The sequence below is a fragment of the Trachinotus anak genome, unplaced genomic scaffold (genome assembly GCF_046630095.1).
Source record: "Trachinotus anak isolate AG129_WGS33_773 ecotype Australia unplaced genomic scaffold, CSIRO_AGI_Tana_v1 ptg000016l, whole genome shotgun sequence".
Taxonomy (NCBI): domain Eukaryota; kingdom Metazoa; phylum Chordata; class Actinopteri; order Carangiformes; family Carangidae; genus Trachinotus; species Trachinotus anak.
The window spans coordinates 14348360-14368314 of NW_027273867.1; the positions used below are offsets into that span (position 1 = coordinate 14348360).

Genomic DNA, 19955 nt, shown 5'->3' on the forward strand with positions numbered 1-19955 from the left:
AAGGTTTTTCTACACTAAGCAAGTTTTCACCTGGCTTTTCTCATACATTATATTTCAACAATAATTAAAAACAACAATTTTGGTTGGACAAATAGAAATTAACAGTCTTGATTGCATTTTGGAGTCAATATATAATATTAAATAACAAAACAAAACGTCTAATAAAAAAGTTGCGCATTGGAAGAAAGACACAACAGTTTTTATATAGTTCCATTCAGACCCGCTTTTGGGGAAGCAAGAAAAACAAACAAAAAGAAAATTATTTTCATGAACGCAAAAGTAAGTGCATGTCTATGAGGCGCCATAGAGCTTCACTTTTTGTGGAACAAAGTGTTTTTCTACCTGGCAGACCTAAAAAATAAAAACAAACTTACATCAAATTAAACAGATGACATTTTGTATACCTTTTACACATGAAAAATGGAGTTCTTTCAGAGTTAAAACATCACACATCATGATTTTCTGCACACTTCTCCCTCACAACCAACGTTCAAGTGATTCAAAATATATATACTGTATTTACTATATAACTCAGTACCAAATATAAACAAACGTATAAAGGTATTGATGTCCACTTAGGTCCTCAAAACGTCAATTACAAGTACTGCCGGTAGTTCTACAAAATGGTATGTGTGTGTTTGTGTGTGCATTAAATAAAATAAAAAGCTTAAAAACAATGGCAAAGCATACCTGATAGTCGCCGTAGCACAACAGTGTTCTATAGTTTAAGCTGATTACATATGTATAACTGAGTCAGTTTAAGCTTTATGATTATAAACATCATATATAGCCTGTAGGTCCAGTATTCTGCAACAAGCATTACAGCACCAAACGTTTCGTCATTTGGCAAAATTCAAGCTTTAAGTGAAAGTCAGATGCTTTTCTTTAATAGTAATAAAGTGTTACTGTGACGCCGTGATTTGTATAAAGCTAGCAATAACATTTCCCCTTGTACTTTCGCTTTTTTAAAATTTATCTTTTTTCCCCCTTAACAAAAAACCTCACGTTGTCTTTTTTCTTTTTCTAAGCGTATTCAGTAGTTTTTGTTTCCTGCTTAATCTTGGTGTGCGGTCTGTTTGGCATAATATCACAACCCTCTTAAATTAATCATAAATATGGCTGTGATACATTAGAGTCACAAAACAGATTTTTTGGTTCCAAGATTTGTGCAGGGAAAGGAAAAAAAAAAAAAGAGAAAAGAATATTATAATATTTAGCGCATCTAAACAAGATCTACAGAGCAAGTTAAAAAGTCTTCCTGTCTGCAATTATGCGCTTCTTCTGTGTACTTCTACAAGCATCAAGCAATATTCTCTCAGATTGAGCAGAAAGCAACAGCCATTACTGCGCCTGCTGCAGACAAAAACAACAGAAATAAAAATTATAGCATCTGATAAGACCATAATAACCTCTCTTCATAAATTAAATAATTAACATTTCTTTTTTTTTTTTTTTTGATGATTGGCCTACCCCAACTCAATAACTACATCATCACCCTGCCCAACTCTCCCCCCGAAAAACAGGAAATAAAAATACATCACCAAAAACCTGATTTATCATATTATTCGTCATTAGAATCTTTCTCTTGTGGGCTCGGGGCCCAGAGTTGGACACATTTTAACAATAATAAAATCTGTACATCTTTTAAAGTTCCCACCCAACCAAAGCTTTGTTTTTTAAATCCATCTCTTTGTCATATACTTGCACAATTAAGTAACCTCATGGTTTGATAGCACTTTGGAGTTGATTGTTTACCAGCTAGTTTTTGTATACATATATATTAAACATCAACTTTTATTTTGTTTCTCAAGCTTGTCAAAATTCTTAGTCCTTTTCCGGGGCAGCACCAGCGTTGCCCTCACCCCAATTTGATTGGTCGTTGTCGGTAGGCTCCTCCCCCTCCAGGTCCTCCCCTTCCTCGCCTTCGAAGTCTTCGTCGCGAGGAAACTCCATACCCTCCAGGCCCTCCTGAGTTGCCTGGTGCGAGTCAGCGCAGTCCGCACACACGCCGTAGCGCCGCGAGCCATGGCGGATACCAACGCTGGCTGCAAGCATGAAGATCTTCTTGCACACCATGCACTTGTACTTTTTGTCCTTCTTGTGCACCTGTAGGAGGAATGGGGAGAGAGAAGGAGAGGGTCGAGGAGATGGGGTTAATCAGGTTAGTTATCATTTGAAGTTTGGATTCACTGGTCATTTGTCAATATGACATTTACAGGACTGGTTTTGGGAAGCTAAGATAACCAGCTGCTAGCGGTAGCTTCATATTCATTGTACATATTTACTGTGGTATCAATCGTCTCACCTAATTCTTAGCAAGAAAGAAAATAAGTTTATTTCCCAAAACTATTATTTTAAACATTAATGAAGAGCAATTGCGCTTTTTTTCTTTTTCTACAAAGGGAACTTGGGTATAAAAGAAAAGCCTTGCGTTCCATTAAGATCAATCTCACAGTCGGGAGTTCACTATAGCGCAATAAAACAATTCAGATTACATTAGTATTTAGTTTGTTCTTCCAAAATGTGCAGCCAGTACAATGATTTACTAAGCCTTCTTATTTTTAATCACAAGTAATGTGGGACTGTCTCACAAATCCTGTCGTTTTGTACCACTTTGCGAGAGACCCTAAGATACTCCCTGCATTAGAATGAGATAACACACTGCCAGAAACTTCTACTTTGAAAAATATCGTGTTACTTTCACTCCCTTGAGCAAAATCTGCCAGACAAACACCGTGGAGGTGAAGTGTAATGATGTGAGGGTGGCCAAAACACTGTAGTGCTTGGTGGAGGCACATTACATGGTGTTACAAGAGAGGAAGAGATGATACTGTGAGTGTACATGTGCGAACTCACCAGGGAATGTCTCTTTACGTGCTCGCGGCGGGTGAACAGCTTGCCGCAGATGTCGCAGCTGAAGGAGCGCACGCCCGAGTGGATGATCAGGTGCCTCTTGAGCGTGCGCCGGTGCTTGGCGATGTAGTTACAGTGGGGGCACTTGAGCTTATTGAGGGCTAGGTGCGAGGACTCGCCTGGACAGAGAGAGAATAACACAAATATGGAGGTGCAGCAAAAGGTCAGCAAGAGATGGATTTAATAGCATCGTGTTCAAATGTAAAATTAGATTTTTTCTTTTGCTTTATATCTTTAATAAAAACACAAATATGGTTTGTTCTTTGGGTGAAGTTTTAATTTGACTGGACTTACGAATGAACTTGAGATGGCACCAGGCAATTATCATAAAAGCTATATTTACATCTATAGATCCTCTAATGAGAGAGGGGTGCATCAGGAACCAATATCCTGTTTATCAAATCACTGAGTTAGGATGCGGTCACCATTAGAGAGAATACAGTCCACTAACTTTGATGCATCACAGAAAGCTCATTTAGTCGAAGCTACAGAAGTTTGTTAAACTGCAGAAATGCAACTGATTACAGTGGCAGCCATGTAGTCTTCACAATCCTGCTCTGTCACTGTTGCTAAGTAACCAGTGCTTGTCTACATCTCAATTCAAATGATGTTGGAGCTCACCATGGCAATGTTAGAAAGGATACAGAGTCATATTAGCAGTGAATTCAAAGCAGCGACATGGATTTGTTGTTGTACGACATGAACATAGTAATGCACAGTGTTTGGTGTAAGATCATCATTTGCAATGCGATGGTTGAGATCACAACTGAAATACCTTCTATTGCCATTTAAAAGTTACAACTAATAATTTAAGGACCTCATATTACAGACCTGGCATTAATATCCGTCTCAGGTGATCCAATCACAAGTGGACAGCTCTAAATGCAGGTGTTAATGCACCCCAGCCATATTGAGGACACATTTCAGATCTGATCACTCAGACCACATTCAGAGGTCTGGGCCACATTCTTTAAACAGTGTGAATGAAAATGTGTCCTGGGCCACACTGAAGGACCGCCTGCTGTACTGACATCCTCTGCCACACTCTAATTAGTCCCACCACAGTCTCATAATGAACTGAAAATATTTTACCATTTCAAATGGCTAAAACCTTATTTTATTTTTAGCGCTGTACACAGTGCAATGACTTGATCAACCCCTCCGTAGAACTAAAGGCGCCGGTATTAACGTGTTTTTATTTCAGGGTTAGAGAAAGAAATCAGGATGTCCTCACACAAGCACTTTCTTCATTATCCCTCTTGGGAAAGGCTAACAAGTAACAGAGGGCAGCTCGGCTTAAAAATAAATAAGCAATCTATTGATTTTGAAAAGGCTCCAAACAGAGTGCTAGTCTTCACTGTTGAGAGAGTGGGGTAACAGGGCCGGGCCTTTTGTTTGAGCCAGGGAGCACACAACAGAGGCGTTGTCAGGGTAGGTTGCTAGGGGGAGGAGGAGGGTTGATGAGAAGCAGGTCACCTGTGTATTCACTGTGTGCATGTTAGTGTGTGTGTATATTTGTTATACACAGCAGGGGAGCACCTTGTGGAAGTGTTACAAGCTGTTAATTTAGGTGTTTGAGGTTTAGGATGAAACTCAAGTTTTCACTGTCACCTATAGAGACATGCAGAGCAGATAAATATAGCCTTGAACAGGTACAAACAGAAATATGTCGACTGGTACATCAGACTTTGGTTTGGACTGGAGAGGCAACACAGTAACAGCTGGCTAAAATATACATCAGGTGTAGCACTCTCCATCTATCCATGCATTTTCTGTACCCACTTTATCCTGTGAATGGTCCTTTCAGGAACTAATTAATTTTGGATAATCACATTATCATTAAATTTACAATGTTATGAGTTGTAGTTTGTCCACAGGAAGTGAAATCCAGCAGGCTCTGGACAGATCAGAATGCAGCTGATGAAGTGGGATAATAAACTTGTCTAATAAACATGTCTGTCCTGCAACTTCACATACTATTTCAGTTTGTGTCTAATTAAATTATGTTGGTTTCATATGTCTTTCAATTTAAAAGTTAAAGTCATGCATCATGGGAAAACAGTGTCTATCAACAACACATCCAAAAATAAGGCATTTAAAAAAAAAAAAAAAAATTCACTTCACTTTCAAAGCTGTGAACATACTCAAAACATGCTTAAAGACTCACAGTCTCATGTACTGTGGACAATGGCTGCCTACTGATGACACACTGGCCTTCCCACAATCCATTTGAGACAAATTTGTGAATTTGGCTGGCATGACTAAATCTGACTTGACCCATCCAATCCCATATCTTTTATAAATAGACTGTCATGGGATTAGACAGGTAGTTACTCTGTGTAAAAGACTCATGCAGATCATGTACACATTTAAACGCTGGCTAAACATGAGTCCTTCATTAGAAATGGGGTGTTTGCTCTCTTATTAAAAGAGGCATACTGAATGGACTGCCCACACTCATTTGAAAAGATACATTTTAATTTTCAATCACTGAATTAGCCTGTGCTGGTTTTTTAGTGGTAGTCTACAGAGTGCGGCGTCTTACCATTCTCCCAGGACTCCCCTTGCTGTAAGTCTTGGATGATGCTATACTGGATCTGATTGGCCAGCTCTGGGAAAGGGGGAGGGGCAAGAGAAATGAGAGGGAGAAAGAGAGATGAGAGGTGGTTGAGAGTCTGGGGGTTGCACACCTCACAACGCCTTGTGTACACAACTAACGCCCCCAACCCCCAAATGAAACAATGGAAGTTTCAGTTAACAACATAGGCAAAGGCAAACACACACACACACACACACACACACAGGTCCCTACTGTATGTAAAGCAGTGTGGTCCTCAGGCCAGAGAAACAACTCAATGGTGTATCTAGGGCTCCAGCAGGGAGGGAGGGGTTAATTAGAGAATGACAGAGTCGAGCCCTCGCACCGGCTCAGCTTACGCTCGGCTTTTGTATGTGAGCACCTGTGTTTGCGTGCATGTATGTCTGGTTCTTCCAGCATCAGCGCTTAGGGTCCATTAAAGACACGCCCCTGTGAGTGTGAGTGTGTGTCTATTCTCCCTGGGTCAATATTTGGAATAGTGAGGACAGCCCCAGTGCATTAGACTGGATTAGGGAGAGAGGGGACTGCCCCTGGCAGCTTTGCACCTCACACAGACTGGGGGTGGGGAAGGGGGTTACTGTGCATGGGTGTGTGTTTGTGTGCACGCTTTAACAGAGACTGGTGTGTATGCAAATGCATTTCACCTGCTCTGTGTGCAGCACCCACCCTTTAAACAATCCAACAGTGTTGTTTGGAGAGGACTCAAGAATTTATGGGCCACAAGTGAGTGTTGGTTGTGGTCTCAGTGTGGTAAGAGCAGACAGCAATGGCAAATGACTTAGGGAGTTGAAACCACCCTTCACTTTCAACTATTCTAATTTTCCACAACACTAGCCTTCCTGTGACTCTGTAAAATGTCTACCTCCAACACCAGCCACCTCTGTAGTTTTATTTGTCACTAATTTTTCTTTTTTTAATAAATCATTACCACTTGTTTTTCCATTTTAAATTTAGATAACCTCCAGTTGTGAAAAGAAAAAAGCAAAAAGCAGCATGTGTTACATATTTTTTTTTTTTTAGTGGTGAGAAACGTAATTGATTAATAGAATATTCAAGCAACAAAATTTATCTGCAACTATTTGACAATAACAAATTGTTTAAGACATTTTTCAGCAAAATGCCACATATTTAATGATTGCATGTTCTATAAATTTGGGTTGTCCATTTTAGAGCTTTTAGAGTTTTTGGTGCCTAGTAGCGGCTACAAGCAAAATGGTAAACCCTTCCTAGTCTTCTCTGACTTTATATATTAACAACTTTATAGGATAATCTAATCACCCACAGCAGACATACGCATTCTAATTTTTGCTTTGTAAAGCATAACTAAAATTTTAGACATCACGGGACTCACATTCAGAGTGAGTCAAAACAAATGAGCATCGAATGCAATACAAGACTGATCAAGCCTCAACAGTAGACTGGAGGAAACATCAACACATACTGAAACCTACCACAAATTACTTTCTGTACATAAATTATATTAGACCACTTTTTCATGTAAGTGGCATTAATATAGTTTTTACGTGCTCTGACTATACACACACACACACACACACACACACACACACACACACAGCAACTAACCAATAGTAAATGACAGAGACAGGGAATGACATTAGGTAGAAAAATATGCAGCTACAAGTGTAAGACAAGAGTGTTTTTGACAGTAGCTTGCCTTTGTCGCTTTAGAGATATATATATATATATATATATATATATATATATGGTGGGGGCCAAAAACCCCCACCACAACACTTCTGAACTTCACCTTCATTTTCAGGAAAACACTATAATGAACAATTCTCTTAAAGGGAAGTGAGAAAACACTCCTCTTACAACAGGAACTGAAAAACGCTGTATACAGTATGACACTGCTGATGATCTGTCCACAGAGATGGAACTTCTACGTTTATTTTATAAATAAGCCACTTGTTTATTTCTTCTAGCTTAAGAAATAGGTAAAAGGCCATCCTCTCACCCCAACATCAAAGAGCATCAGGATAATTTGTTGCATGTTTCGGCCTCAAATTCTCTGGACACCACCTCTCCCACATGTTAAAAAACAGTGTGTCCATCAGTTGCAACAACACTTGCAGTGTTTCATTGTCAAGACTGGGAGAAAGTTATTTTAGGTGAGCCTGTCTACCATGGACAAATCTTTATACCTTTAAGCCCTTTCAGAGACTTAATATTCACAAATCTATATTTAAACTGTGGTTATATACTGTATGAATGACTTGTATTGTTTAGGGTCAATGGACTATTGGACACAAAACTATAATTTAGGGGTAAACAGCTGCTTTGAAACCTTTTACTACAACATATTCAAACTCTCAACCATATCTTTATTTGGAAAGGTGGTAGAGACATGGAGCTAAACAACGAAGACACATGAAGAGAAGGTTGGAGAGTTCGCACACATGGAGAGAAACTCTTTAAGTGAGCGTCTCTCCAGGCTATTAAAACACCCAGAATCACTTCATGCACACATTAAAAAGAGCCCTAGGAGAAGCTGGAGGCACTAAGAGCATTCAAGCGCATTTAGGGAGGCCTGGGGGAAGAAATGTTTCCCCTGCTTTCCTCATTATCCTGCATTAGGGAGGGCTTCTGTCTCACACACACACACACACACACACACACACACACAAAATGTAGTTCTCTCTCTTTTTCTACACACACCACCCCCAATCCATACCACTCCACTTAATATGTCATATCATTATGGTTACATGGAGTGCCATGCTTAATGGGGCCAACAGAAGGAGAAGGCTGGAGCTGAGAGAAGAGATTACTAAGAGCAGTACACTGTATGTGGTTAGGATGGATGGAGAGAGGGATAGATTAAGAGATAGAAAGAGGAAGGTATAAAAGGACAGAGAGGACGGAAAGGAGAGCAAAAGTTTTATCAAGTAAGAATGAGTGAAAGCCACTCAAAAAGGTTGAAAGGATTCAGTCTTTTCGCCAACCATAGCATCTAAGTGTCGGTTTAAAGTTAATGTAGGACAGGACAAATTATACTTTTCATTTTGTGAAGAAATTCTTTTAAGTCTCTCTTTTAGTATATTTTAGTGTTTAATAATTTTATACTATAAAACATGTCATGCCAATCTGAATCAATCATTAAAGGTCATATTTTACACTTACACTGATATCCACAAGAAGATATATTTGAGGTTTTAAGTACCAAAAACAATCTCAATGTAGTTTTACAGCTACTCTCTCAGGCCTCTCTGGAGCTCTAGCACCTACAGGTTGGTGAGCCAATCGGAGTGGAGGCCCAGAGCCTCTCTTCTGATTGGCTGATCAAAAAAAATATAGCACACTTCAGGTAAGCACTGAGGGAAACCAAATCCTGAAGGGCTGGATTCAGGTGGGTCAGGTTTGAGGAATGGCTGAGGGCAACGACTGTATAGCTGTGACATCACAAAGTTACGCAAGTCCTGACTGCTTGTTTTAAGGCACAGTTTCTGAGTACGAGTCTTGCGAGTTTGTCCGTGGACTGAGCGCTGTGATACTTTCATAGTATTAATAGCACCTAGACCTGCTTTATAATCAATAAGACATTGAACTCTCACTTGATAAATCATGGGACCTTTAAAGTGAGAAGTAAATGTCTCATTGTTAAAAAATGTCTCATCTTTTCTGTAGAGCAAGTCTCAGCAGCAATGTGGCAACACATCTCTGTGCTGAGCACTCAAGGTGGGCGTAGCTTTCAAAAGCCCCCCTGCTCTGGAGTGATTAGTGGAGCTCATGGCTTGGAGTGAGTCACTGTTTGGCTATGCGAGGCAGGTTAAAAGCTTGATAAGCAAATATCCCTGCTGTTAGGTTTAACAGCAGGACGTTAATTGAAAGCTTGAAATCTATACTTTTTGTGCTGTGATCAATAATTGTATTGTGAAAGCCAGTGGTCATGCCACTGTTTCCCACTGCAGGTGGCTGCAGCTTTTCTTCTTTGCACTGAAATGCATCAAGTGATCGTGGCTGTGACATGATTAGATGTGTCATAAAATGGTGACAGATCATTTATATAAATGAAGCCATGCTGCTGCCAAGTTACAACAGAGACCTTTCAGTACTAGATTAAAATTATGCAAAATTGTATAGGCTGAAAGACCGCAAGCACTCACATGGCAATATTCGTTAAAACTGAATAATTTTATTTGAAATACTAGTATATATTTCCTAAGATATCAAACATATGCATTACATTATGTGCATCTAGAATACCTTTATTTGATGTATGGGTGCAGACTGTGTGTGAGCACCATTTAGTTCTTGAATGTGTCAGTAGTTTCATGATTCAGAAGTTAAATTGATGGTAATGGAGGGGTTGGTGGGCATAAGGCAGACAGAGCTACTGATGCTCCCTGACTAGTTATTGTGTCTCTAACTTCCAGTAGTTTCAGATCAAGTAGTTTCCAAGTAGTTAAGTAGTTTCCAAGATGCAGACGGTTACAAAAAGGGGTGAGCATGGGAAACTAAGGGCCCTCAGATGGACTGATATTGGTAAATTCCTAGTTTTCAGCCAAAGGGGGCACAAAAAGGGTTAGCTGATTATTTATATCACTGCACTTCTCTCTCAACATTTATTTGATTCCTTTAGCAGCAAGGTTGGTCAGGATTGCTTATCATAATATGGTACTATGTCGTCTTTACTGATACTACTCTTCTCTGTGCATAATAGGCTGCTTCAACATGCAAGGGTGAATGTTCTACAGTGTATAAAATGCAATACAGACACAGACTATTGTGTTTTAACAGAGTAGAAAAATATGTATGACACATCATACATGTAAAATTTACAGTCACATGAAGTCTTGATCATGTCACAGTAATACTGTATGCACCTCCCTACCATAAAAGGAGCCTCCACATTTCACTTTCAGAGAGTATGCAGTGTAAGTAATAAGAATAAGAAATTCATGAGTTAACAGTGAGGCTATACATATATCATGGGGGAAAGGACTGGAGTGAGGTGTGTATGAGGTGTCTTTAAGGTGAAAATGTGTATCTTACCTGCATTTTCAGAGAGGGAGGAGAAGTCCTCTCTGGGGTAGGAGGCTGAGGGCTGGATAAACATCCCCTCATCAAATCCCTCTTCAGGCTCTGGTGGAAAGTTGTAGACAAAACGCCGTGTGGTGGTCTGCTTTTTCCTCCGCCCGCTTCCAGCTGCAGAATCTGGGGCCTCTCGTTTTATTGCGGCGGGTGCTGCTGCAGCGCCACCTGTGGCAGGCTCGTTCCAGGCGAAGAACTGCATCTGGCTACTTACTGCCCTTGTTTCATTGGTCTCAGCTGAATCGGAGGAGTTCTCGTTGTTGTGGGTCCAGCTACCAGAGGCTCCGGGGGTCACTAGGGCACAGCCCTCATTCCCGACCACTGTCACCTCTATATCGCTGGTCTCCTCCTTCACCCTGCCGCTTTCGTCATCTTCTTCTTCCATTGCTTCTTTTCCTTGGTTGTTGCTAGCCTTGATCGACAGCTTTGACAGGATGCTTGTGGCCCAGAAGTTGCTTGGCTTCCGGTCTAGCCTTCTCTGTCCTTCTTTGGCCACCATCTGCCTCTTGTTGTAGTCCACTACCACTGAATCTGGAGCCTCTTGCTTGATGCTGATATTAAGTGCATCCTTTATAAAAGCCCTACATGACTGTACAACTTCTGTCATCTGGAGGTAACTAGCAACAGACATCACCTCAATGGCATTTTGGCTTGTAAGCAGCAGATTCCCGGAGTAGAGAAAGTCGAGGATAACTGAGAAGCCCTGCACAGCAGCAACATCCAGGTGTGTGACCGTGGCCTGATCCTGGGCCTCACTCTTGGTCAGACAGTAGAGGGTTTTGAAGTAGCGGCTGCCCGCCACCAGGATGTTCTTGTGTGCGCGGAACACCTGGCCCGAGACGACTATGTTGACGTCACAGAGGATGCCACTTTTGCGTTGCTTGTCCAGCTCCTGGAGAAGCTGGTAACAGTAGGAGTTCTCATTGGGCTTGTTGCGGTAATCTTCCTCTGAGCAGTTAGTGGAGGGGCTGGCGTTGTCTGAGGGCCTCACTGTCTCCTTTTAAGTAAAAGAGGAAGAAACAAAAATTATTGCACAAGGTTTGGATGCTCAAACAGGTCATTTGATTTCACTTATGCGCAGAAATGTTTTCCCTTCCTGTAACTCTATCTTTACAATACACACGGGGTTCCCAGTGTGATACCAGCGCACCTGCCCTAGGGGTGAAACAGGTTTGACAGGCTTCTCTTATGGGGAAGGTGGGAAAGAGGCAATGAAAGGTGTAATACTTTTCTGATGGGTAGTTTTACACAGCCCTTTAATCAATTTGTTTTCTTCATCCCACAACTAACACAATAACAATATATTATATATATATATATATATATATATATATATATATATATATATATATATATATATATATATATATATATATATATATATATATATATATATATATATATATATATATATATTTTTTTTTTTTTTTTTTTTTTTTAAATATTTATTACTTTGTGATTTCCTACATTCTCGAGTATGCATTTTGACCGTAGAGAACATGTCTATACTGTACGCTGAGAGGGCAAAGCTAAAGTGAAATTATGTAAACATTTTCATTCAATCAAATGTTTAAAATAACAGTGACACCTGTTTCTTAAAAGACAACGTATCCTGTGCCTGTGCTCCAACTGGTGGAGAAATTAGCATCACTACTTCTTTGATCAACTATTACTTGCATGACTGCTGAAAAACATTACAGAACAGTGAGCCTTGAAAGAGGCCTTTGCTCACGTGGACTGCCAGGAAAACCTTATACTTAAAGTTTAAGACAGATGAAACACTTTATGCTACTAAATTCTATTTATGCTGTACTACAGAAACCTCAACATGACACCAATTAACACCTGCATTTGTTCAGATATCTAAGGCAATACAAACAAAACATAAAACACACATACACACAAACACACACACAAATGCAAGGGGAATCATCAATGGTGAGTTTACGATTCAAACCAGAGACATTACATCTATGAGATGGAGGCATACATCTAAAACCACTGTCCATCAAGATTCCCCTTAGTGGCTTTTTCTATGTGTTGGAAAACATTTTTGAAGCTTTTATTTATTCCAAAGTCAACAGTGAGGAGTTTACTTTATCATTTTGCCATGAGCAAAATTAGACACCTAATTTGTAGTAATTCTGGAGAACATCTTGGTCTTAGAAGTCACCTAGACAAAGACAGCTGGTTATCTTTTCATAATTAATCAATGAATTCCCCAATTTTGTGATATAATTCCCTCCAAAGTAGTTTTGCAAAATTCAAGATTTCTCACACATTTAGCTTCCATACAGTAAAAGTCAACCTCTCTTTAACTTCGAAACTAGATGTAAAACGGGTCATGATTAGGCCTGTAGGAGGACTAACAAGTGTCCAAAGCAGGACACAACCTGACTGTAGGCTGTTAGGGGAACTGGCACAAGCATAGAACTACCCTGTAACAGCCCCACTCCCCCTCCCCTGCTCCCCCGTAACAGGGCAAAGGGCCAGCCTGGTACGGAGCAGAAGAGAGAGGAGTATACACAAATGTGCATACGTATGATATAATTCATGGCATCGCATTTAACCCAAATAGTTATGTATACATTTTCTGAGACAAAATACACAGCTCAATAAAAAACATGCATGCATGTCCACCCAGAATGTGTAGAAGTCTATATTATAGTGTTTCCACAGAGCACACACATGCAGCGGCATACATCTCTAGCTCATTTTAGAATTGCACAGCAGATGTCCTAATCCAGAATAATTCACATTGCTCGAGCCCTGCATTTTTGCCCCCACTCACCACCATCTCCTCCACGCACACATGCATGTACACACACACTAACACACAGAAGCCAAGCTGCCTACACATACACACAGCTGGGGTTTCAGCTCGAGTAATTCAGATTAAATCCATTTCTCTGAGGTCCCCACCCAGCCCCCACCCCTACTCCCTCCACACTGCAGCTCTTGTCCAGGGCAGCCTGGGCACACAGTATAGTATAGGGGGGCTTATCATCCTCTGCCACAGCTGGAGGGGGAGAGATGGGATGAAATGAAAGGCAGAATGAGGGAGAGATGGAGAGGGCAAAAGTGGGTGTGCTTTTCAGGCGAGAAGAAATAAAAAGAGGATAGAAGGACAGAGAATAATAAGAGACAAGAGCTAAAGTGAGACGTTCTGACAGAGGAAAAAAAAGTAGAAACAGAGCTGACAGAAATAAGTGAGAAGATGAGAAATGGTTGGAGCATAAAAAAGAAAAGCCTCAAAGACACAAAGAAAACAAGTAAGAGCATGAGTAAGAGATTGAGAGAGAAAGAGAGACCTTGAGCCTCGAGAAAAAGGGCGGAGGAGAAAATGTGGAGCAGAGGGGGACGAAAAGTGAGCGCAGTAGAGAGAGGGAGATGGGTCACCCCATTTTAGCCTCCACAATAGCCCATGTTCTGCCTGAGGCTCATTGTCCACTCACTGTGGGCCTTTGAGAAAGGGCTCAGCACTCACTCTCTTATTACACAGCAGCTCCCACTTGCAAGCATAGAAAGGAGCCATGGTGCATGAGGGTGAGGCGAAGAGGATGAGGAGAGGGAGAAAAAATTATTCCATGATATACACATCAAAGCCTCTGGAGGGGCATGGTCATCTTGTTGAGTACTTTGATGGAATATATTGGCGTGGTGAAGGGCAGGAGTGCTATCACAACAAGATGAGTTAGATATGCTTTCAAGTTAGATTGCCGGTGGTCACGCGCAGTTTTTAACATGTTGTTTTTGTCTACTACTCTCCTCTTTTGATAAATTTAAACTTAACAAGCTTGCAGTGCTAATGGATGCTGAATAATACTGAGCCTCCTACAACAAAATTCCTTTAACATACATACATTTACAGTCAGAAGACAGTGAGGGGTAAACAGAAAAAGTGTGAATGCATGAGAAATGCCATAAATAGCATTCTCAGACTACTCATACCTGGATTTTTGTACACCCCTTTTTATCATCTCAGCTAACCAACCTACCCCCACCCCCAAAAACCCATGACTCTCCACAGCTTTTATGTATTATACATGGCAAGGCAATGGGCCAGAGAGGTAAGACTTTGCCTGGCAGTTCTGATAGGAGTTCTGTGTATGCATGTGTGTGCACACACTTATTGGAATCAGACTAGGACAGCCTGGTACTGGATAAGTTGCTCCATACTGGTCTCATCAGCAGCAGCATCCTTTCTCCAGATGTGCCACGTGTGAACTGGGAGCTAAAGAAACCATCAGACCAACCCTGCACAGCAGATGCTGGAGGCAAAACCAGCCTGAGCCAACAGAGAATGTGGGGACAATATCAACCTACCCCAGTCATGACGTGGCTAGGTTTTTTATTTGAGCTAGAGATAGTAGGGGTGGAAGAATGAAAGGCAGTGAGAGAGTGAGAAAGCGTCCAAGAGGGTGCTGGAGAAGAAGAATCCTTTGATCTTGGTCAAACATGGATGCTTCAAAATCTATTGTGAATGTCCAATAAGAATTGATTTACAGGTGGATTAAACAAACCAAGATGGTCATAAATTCAAGCTTACTGAAGCACACAGAGTACACAGTCAAGATATGCTGCAACTTGGAGAATAGAGCCCTTCAACAAAAATAAACCACAAACCCAAACAAACCACAAAGCCCCAAGGCCAGCAGAACCATGCCAAACACTCAGACACACCTCTAAGAGATCATGTGATACAGTACTGTCCCCATGCAACATAATGACCCACTGGAGCCAGTTTTTGTTTACCTTTTACACACACGTTTGCCTCCATCCCCTCTCTTGTCTACACCCACCCACCTCAAACCGGTCCCATGGCCAGCCCAGCCCTGAGGCCATCTCCACTGGTCCATTCCTAACTCCCTATATCTACAGTATCCCTCCCTCAATCCCCCTCTCTTCACCCAACCCGTCTGTCCCCAGATGCTAGAACAATACCGCAGTGTGCATTTGGCCCAAGGTGTGGGAGGGCTGCACCAAGTGTCTCCCGGCCTCCTAACAATGCCTCAACAGAAGAGGCAGAGAGAAGGGAAAAAATGAGGGGAGGGTAGAGTCACTGATGGATTCAACAAGAAGAATTCTCCCTCTGGCTCCACCCCAACCCATTCCCCTGACCTGTGGCCCCCAATAAACATCCCATCTATCTGGCAGACACCAGACAGCGATGGGTGGATCCCCTTCCCTACGTGGGGAGACTCACTCTTTACAATGAGTGTGGTGTTTGTCTCAACTAAAATGAAAGAGTGAAAATGAACGGTATAGGCCCCCCATATCTGACATCGCCCCCTCAGGGGTCAATAAGGTCTCGTGTTCTCTTGTCGTGCACCCTATTTAGACACAGTGACACGGTGATGCAAGTAAAAAATTTGTTTGGCTGTCAAACCGAATGGGTCCACACATATTATCCGACCTAACTTCATAGGTCAGACATTTCTGAGCTTTGGTGAGAAGGTGCCTCTATTAAAGACAGGAATTTAATTTGTTATTGATGTTTAAACAAAGCACAAAAAGAGAGAGAGACGAGAGAAGACAGGAGTGGGGAGTGAGGAGCGAGTGTATGAAGAGGCTGGCCATGGACAGCTGAAACTGAAACTAACTTTATGCAATAATTATGCAATGTACCTCTGTGTGTTACAATGTATAAGGAACTACAGTTATAGGGTAGTCTGTATATGGTGATGATGTGACAACGAACATGGGTGTAACAAGTTTGGGAGCCCCACGTCATGCACACATCTACTGTATGAAAGAAGGTGTAGTAGTGGACTACTTTTGTGTCATCACAACCTTTTACCAGTTTAGAAAAAAAACTGTTGCTAGAGAATGAAATGGACTTATACAAGTCCCAGATATCTGATCTCATATCTGATCACAGAGAACCAATGGTTTACTTCTGCCTCATCTTAACCTTTTACCAGTGAGCATAAGGAACAATCTGAGCACAAGATGGCATCTAGAGAATTAAGGACAACGGCCCCCTTCTCCAAGGAGACCCACATTCACCACAGCTGCCCTGGTGTGCTAGGGCTAATCGAGTTAGCTTTAACGAATGCAGCGGAGGCCTGACTAACGTCAGGAATGGGTGAATAGAACAAGACCTTGCCTCGTAACACCATAATTCTCCTTAGCAGAATATCAAAAACAGCAAAAAATAATTCAATACATATCAGAACTAAATTGTTTCCAGTAATGCAGCAATGGTACTTTATCTCCCTAGCTCTATCCTTTATTTTAAAATGGCCCGGATAACCTCTCAGTACAGTGTCTGGGGTCCTTGTTGCTAGGGAAAAACCACACCAAGCCCCTAATCCACTCCTACTGCTCTCCTTACCAATTAGAGATGTGTACAAGTTAGCGGATCACTTTAAGTCATTCTGATTAGTGATTGCGTGTACAAAGGAAGGAACTAAATGTAGTAGTGCAATCCTCTTCGCTCACAAATTAGAGTCAAATGGCACCCCATACTTAATTCCCCTGACAGCTCAGACCATTGTCAGGATATGAGGCTAGATGTGGCAATGTACAAGGAACAGTAAGTAACAGTCAATTTTTTTCCTAATGTAGTATCAGTGGGTGTAAACGTCCTTGCCTGATTGTTCAAGCAAATATGCAGTCCTTACTTTTATGGGATCACTGAAAGAGTGTCGTAGAGATGCTGCCGACACTGCAATAAAAATAATGAACCAATAAAAAGACCTCATGCACATCAATAAAGACAGCGATCGCTAATTATAAAGCAGGCTTGGTTGTTTCCAATTAAAAGCATTCAATATAATATACAATGTGACATTGTCAATAACTTAACAGCAAGCTTAGGAAAACCAGGAAGACTTTATATGCCAAATAAATAAAGAGGAGTAATATGGTTCCAGTCTTTTGTATACAGGATGGAGCTGTAATCATAAAATATTCTCCAAAGGTATAACACTAGAGACCATTAATCCAGAAATATGTGGATGAAAGGGTCAGGTGATGCCATGTCATTCTATTTACTGACATCAATTTCCCTCATTCAAGCCCATTCAAAAGATTGCAAATGGGCCAGGCAAGCTGTCAGGCTCCTGGCAACATGATTTACTCTCCTCCTCTTGTCCAGCCCTGCAAGTGACACCATCTATGGATTTTGGGGGGTCATTCTAGCACAATGCCTCTAATTTAGCTCCCCAAAGGGAGGAGGAGGTGGTGGAGGAAGAAATGCGCCAGAGGTCACAGGACCGAGAGCCGGCAGAATTGCATGAGAGGCCAAAGGCGGGGGGTTGGGTAGGGGTGCGGTTCCCCAAAGGCTGCTAGGGTCGAGCCCTTGCCATTGTGTGACCTCTAGCAAGCTAGCAATCAAGACCGCTGCTGATGCAACAAAGGGGTTTGCTGTACAGTGTGCATCTAAAATAAAGACCTCTGTAACACTACTAATGTCCATTACGTGTTAATGACTTTTTAGGCGGCTGACAACGATTAATACTTGTGACATGCAATTCATCGCTCAGTGTGAGAAACAGCCTCCGGTTTGACAGTAGCTAGCAGGTGTCACACTAAAGCAGGTTTGTGTGTCTAACTTGACACTAGATAGACGCTCACATTTTAGACATAAACTAAATCAGAGATTCGTGTCACTCACAGTGAGAAGCGGCTGAGTGTGTTTTTGCCATTCAGTAACTCACTTAGTCGACATTAGCCTCGCCAGGGGCTTTCCAATACCGTCAGTGGCCATCTACCTCCGGCTGGAGAGCAGAGCTACAAGCAGCTAGTTAGCTAGGCTAGTTGTTAGCTCAGGTTAGCAGGCTGATGCTAGCTAATTAGCCAGGAGAAGGGATTGTGAAGCTTAGGTAATAGCCTATTATCGCCTTATTTGTGTTTAACAAGTCGTACAGACTGCCGTTATAAGTAATAAACAAAACAGACAGTGACATATGTTGTGACAAATGTGTGGCAGGTATTCAATGCGACGCAGGTAACGAAGCGAAAGCGTCATGGACGTGAGCTAACGTTACCTGTTTGGTGGGGTCATTCCTCCCGTGCTCAGAAGACAGGTGATGTCTTAGCAGCAAGGCCCGTTTGTAGTTGCGACTGCCTTTGACAAGCTCGTCGCTGTTTTTAGTGGCAATGTTGTGACACCAAGAACAGGACATGAGTCCCGTCTCCTGGCAAAATTTGAGCCATGGAAATTCTTGCAACCACGAAGCATGGAATAGTGAGTGTTTCTGAAGCAACGTCTGCGGTCTCATCTCTACCCCTGATTTCCTGGATCCCGTCTCGCCTCCAGTCGCACCGCTTCCCGACTCCTGGCTGTCGGCGTTGTTGGGACCGTTCCCCGCTGTCCAGCTACTCCCCTCCCTGGACCCTTCCTCCCCTTCCACCGAGCCGACACGATCGTCGCCGTCCCCGGCTGCCAAGCTGCCCCCTTCCGGGTCCTCTTCTTCCTCCGCCTCGGGTTCCGTGCTATCGCTGACAGACCCAGCGCCCTCCACTCTCCTCTGCGACGGTCCTTTCGCCCCCAGATCCCTGTCCTCCTCTTGATCCGGCCTGTTCCCGTTAAAATGTCGGTCTTGACAGGCCGGGGCCTCCCAGCTGTTACAGTTCCCCCCACCGATACCGCTGGAACCCGTTAACCCAGCTAATCCACCTCCTCGGAAAGCCAACGACCTGCGGTTTCTCTCACCGGACATTTTTCTTAATATATATTAGAATCTTCACTTTCTCAACAGTATCCCCCTCCGACAAAAATAATGAATTTGCAAACGCTGTATTTTCCGAAAGAGATGGACCGTCGTCGTGTCTTTTCTCCGCTTTGGCCCTCCCGGTGAGAGTATGTAGGTTATGCGGAAATAAATAAAGGTTTTAAACGCATAATGAATTTCAGGGTTCTCGCTGCGTCCGCGCAGGCCCCGCAGAGGTCGAATGGCAACGACTTTCTTCCCCACAATGCACCTCGATCAGAGAAAGGGGGGGTTGGAGAGGGAGGGGACGGCTTTTAAAGGAAGATGGGGGTGCTGTTGATCAGCAAGGGGTCTTTTGTGTCTGAAGGCTGCACCCATTTTCCGCATGCTTTTGATCTGTTGGCTTTGCTTGTCTTCTCAGACCATAAATGCTAACTTTTGTGCCCCACTTAAGCCCCCCTGCTAAAAGGGGTTACCATAATATCCCTATAATGTTTCCACATGAATTCTTTAAGAACTTGATGTGTGTCCATGGTACTTTGTTGATTTTTTTTTAAATCAACAAAGTACTATAGAAAATAATAATAATATAAATATGAATAATATATATATTATATTAATAATAATATAAATCGAATTATCTGTAAAGTAACTATATATATATGTATATATATATATATATATATATATATATATATATATATGTGTGTGTGTGTGTGTGTTTGAAT

General features: G+C 41.9%; 1 protein-coding gene across 2 annotated transcripts; it reads right to left on the reverse strand.

Annotated features, from left to right (window-relative positions):
• Positions 1-1436: 1436 nt before the first annotated feature.
• zbtb10 (zinc finger and BTB domain containing 10) lies at positions 1437-19491 on the reverse strand. 2 transcript variants are annotated; one of them, XM_071499950.1, is made up of 5 exons: positions 18562-19473; positions 10529-11564; positions 5459-5524; positions 2857-3032; positions 1437-2106 (listed from the first exon to the last, which is right to left on the reverse strand). In XM_071499950.1, the coding sequence occupies exons 1-5, from the start codon at positions 19234-19236 to the stop codon at positions 1825-1827; spliced, it is 2235 nt and encodes a 744-aa protein (XP_071356051.1). In that variant the 5' UTR covers positions 19237-19473; the 3' UTR covers positions 1437-1824. The 2 variants fall into 2 exon arrangements, with proteins under 2 accessions (XP_071356051.1, XP_071356052.1); XM_071499951.1 differs by lacking the exon at positions 5459-5524 and having other exon boundaries at positions 18562-19491.
• Between the last annotated feature and the right edge of the window lie 464 nt (positions 19492-19955).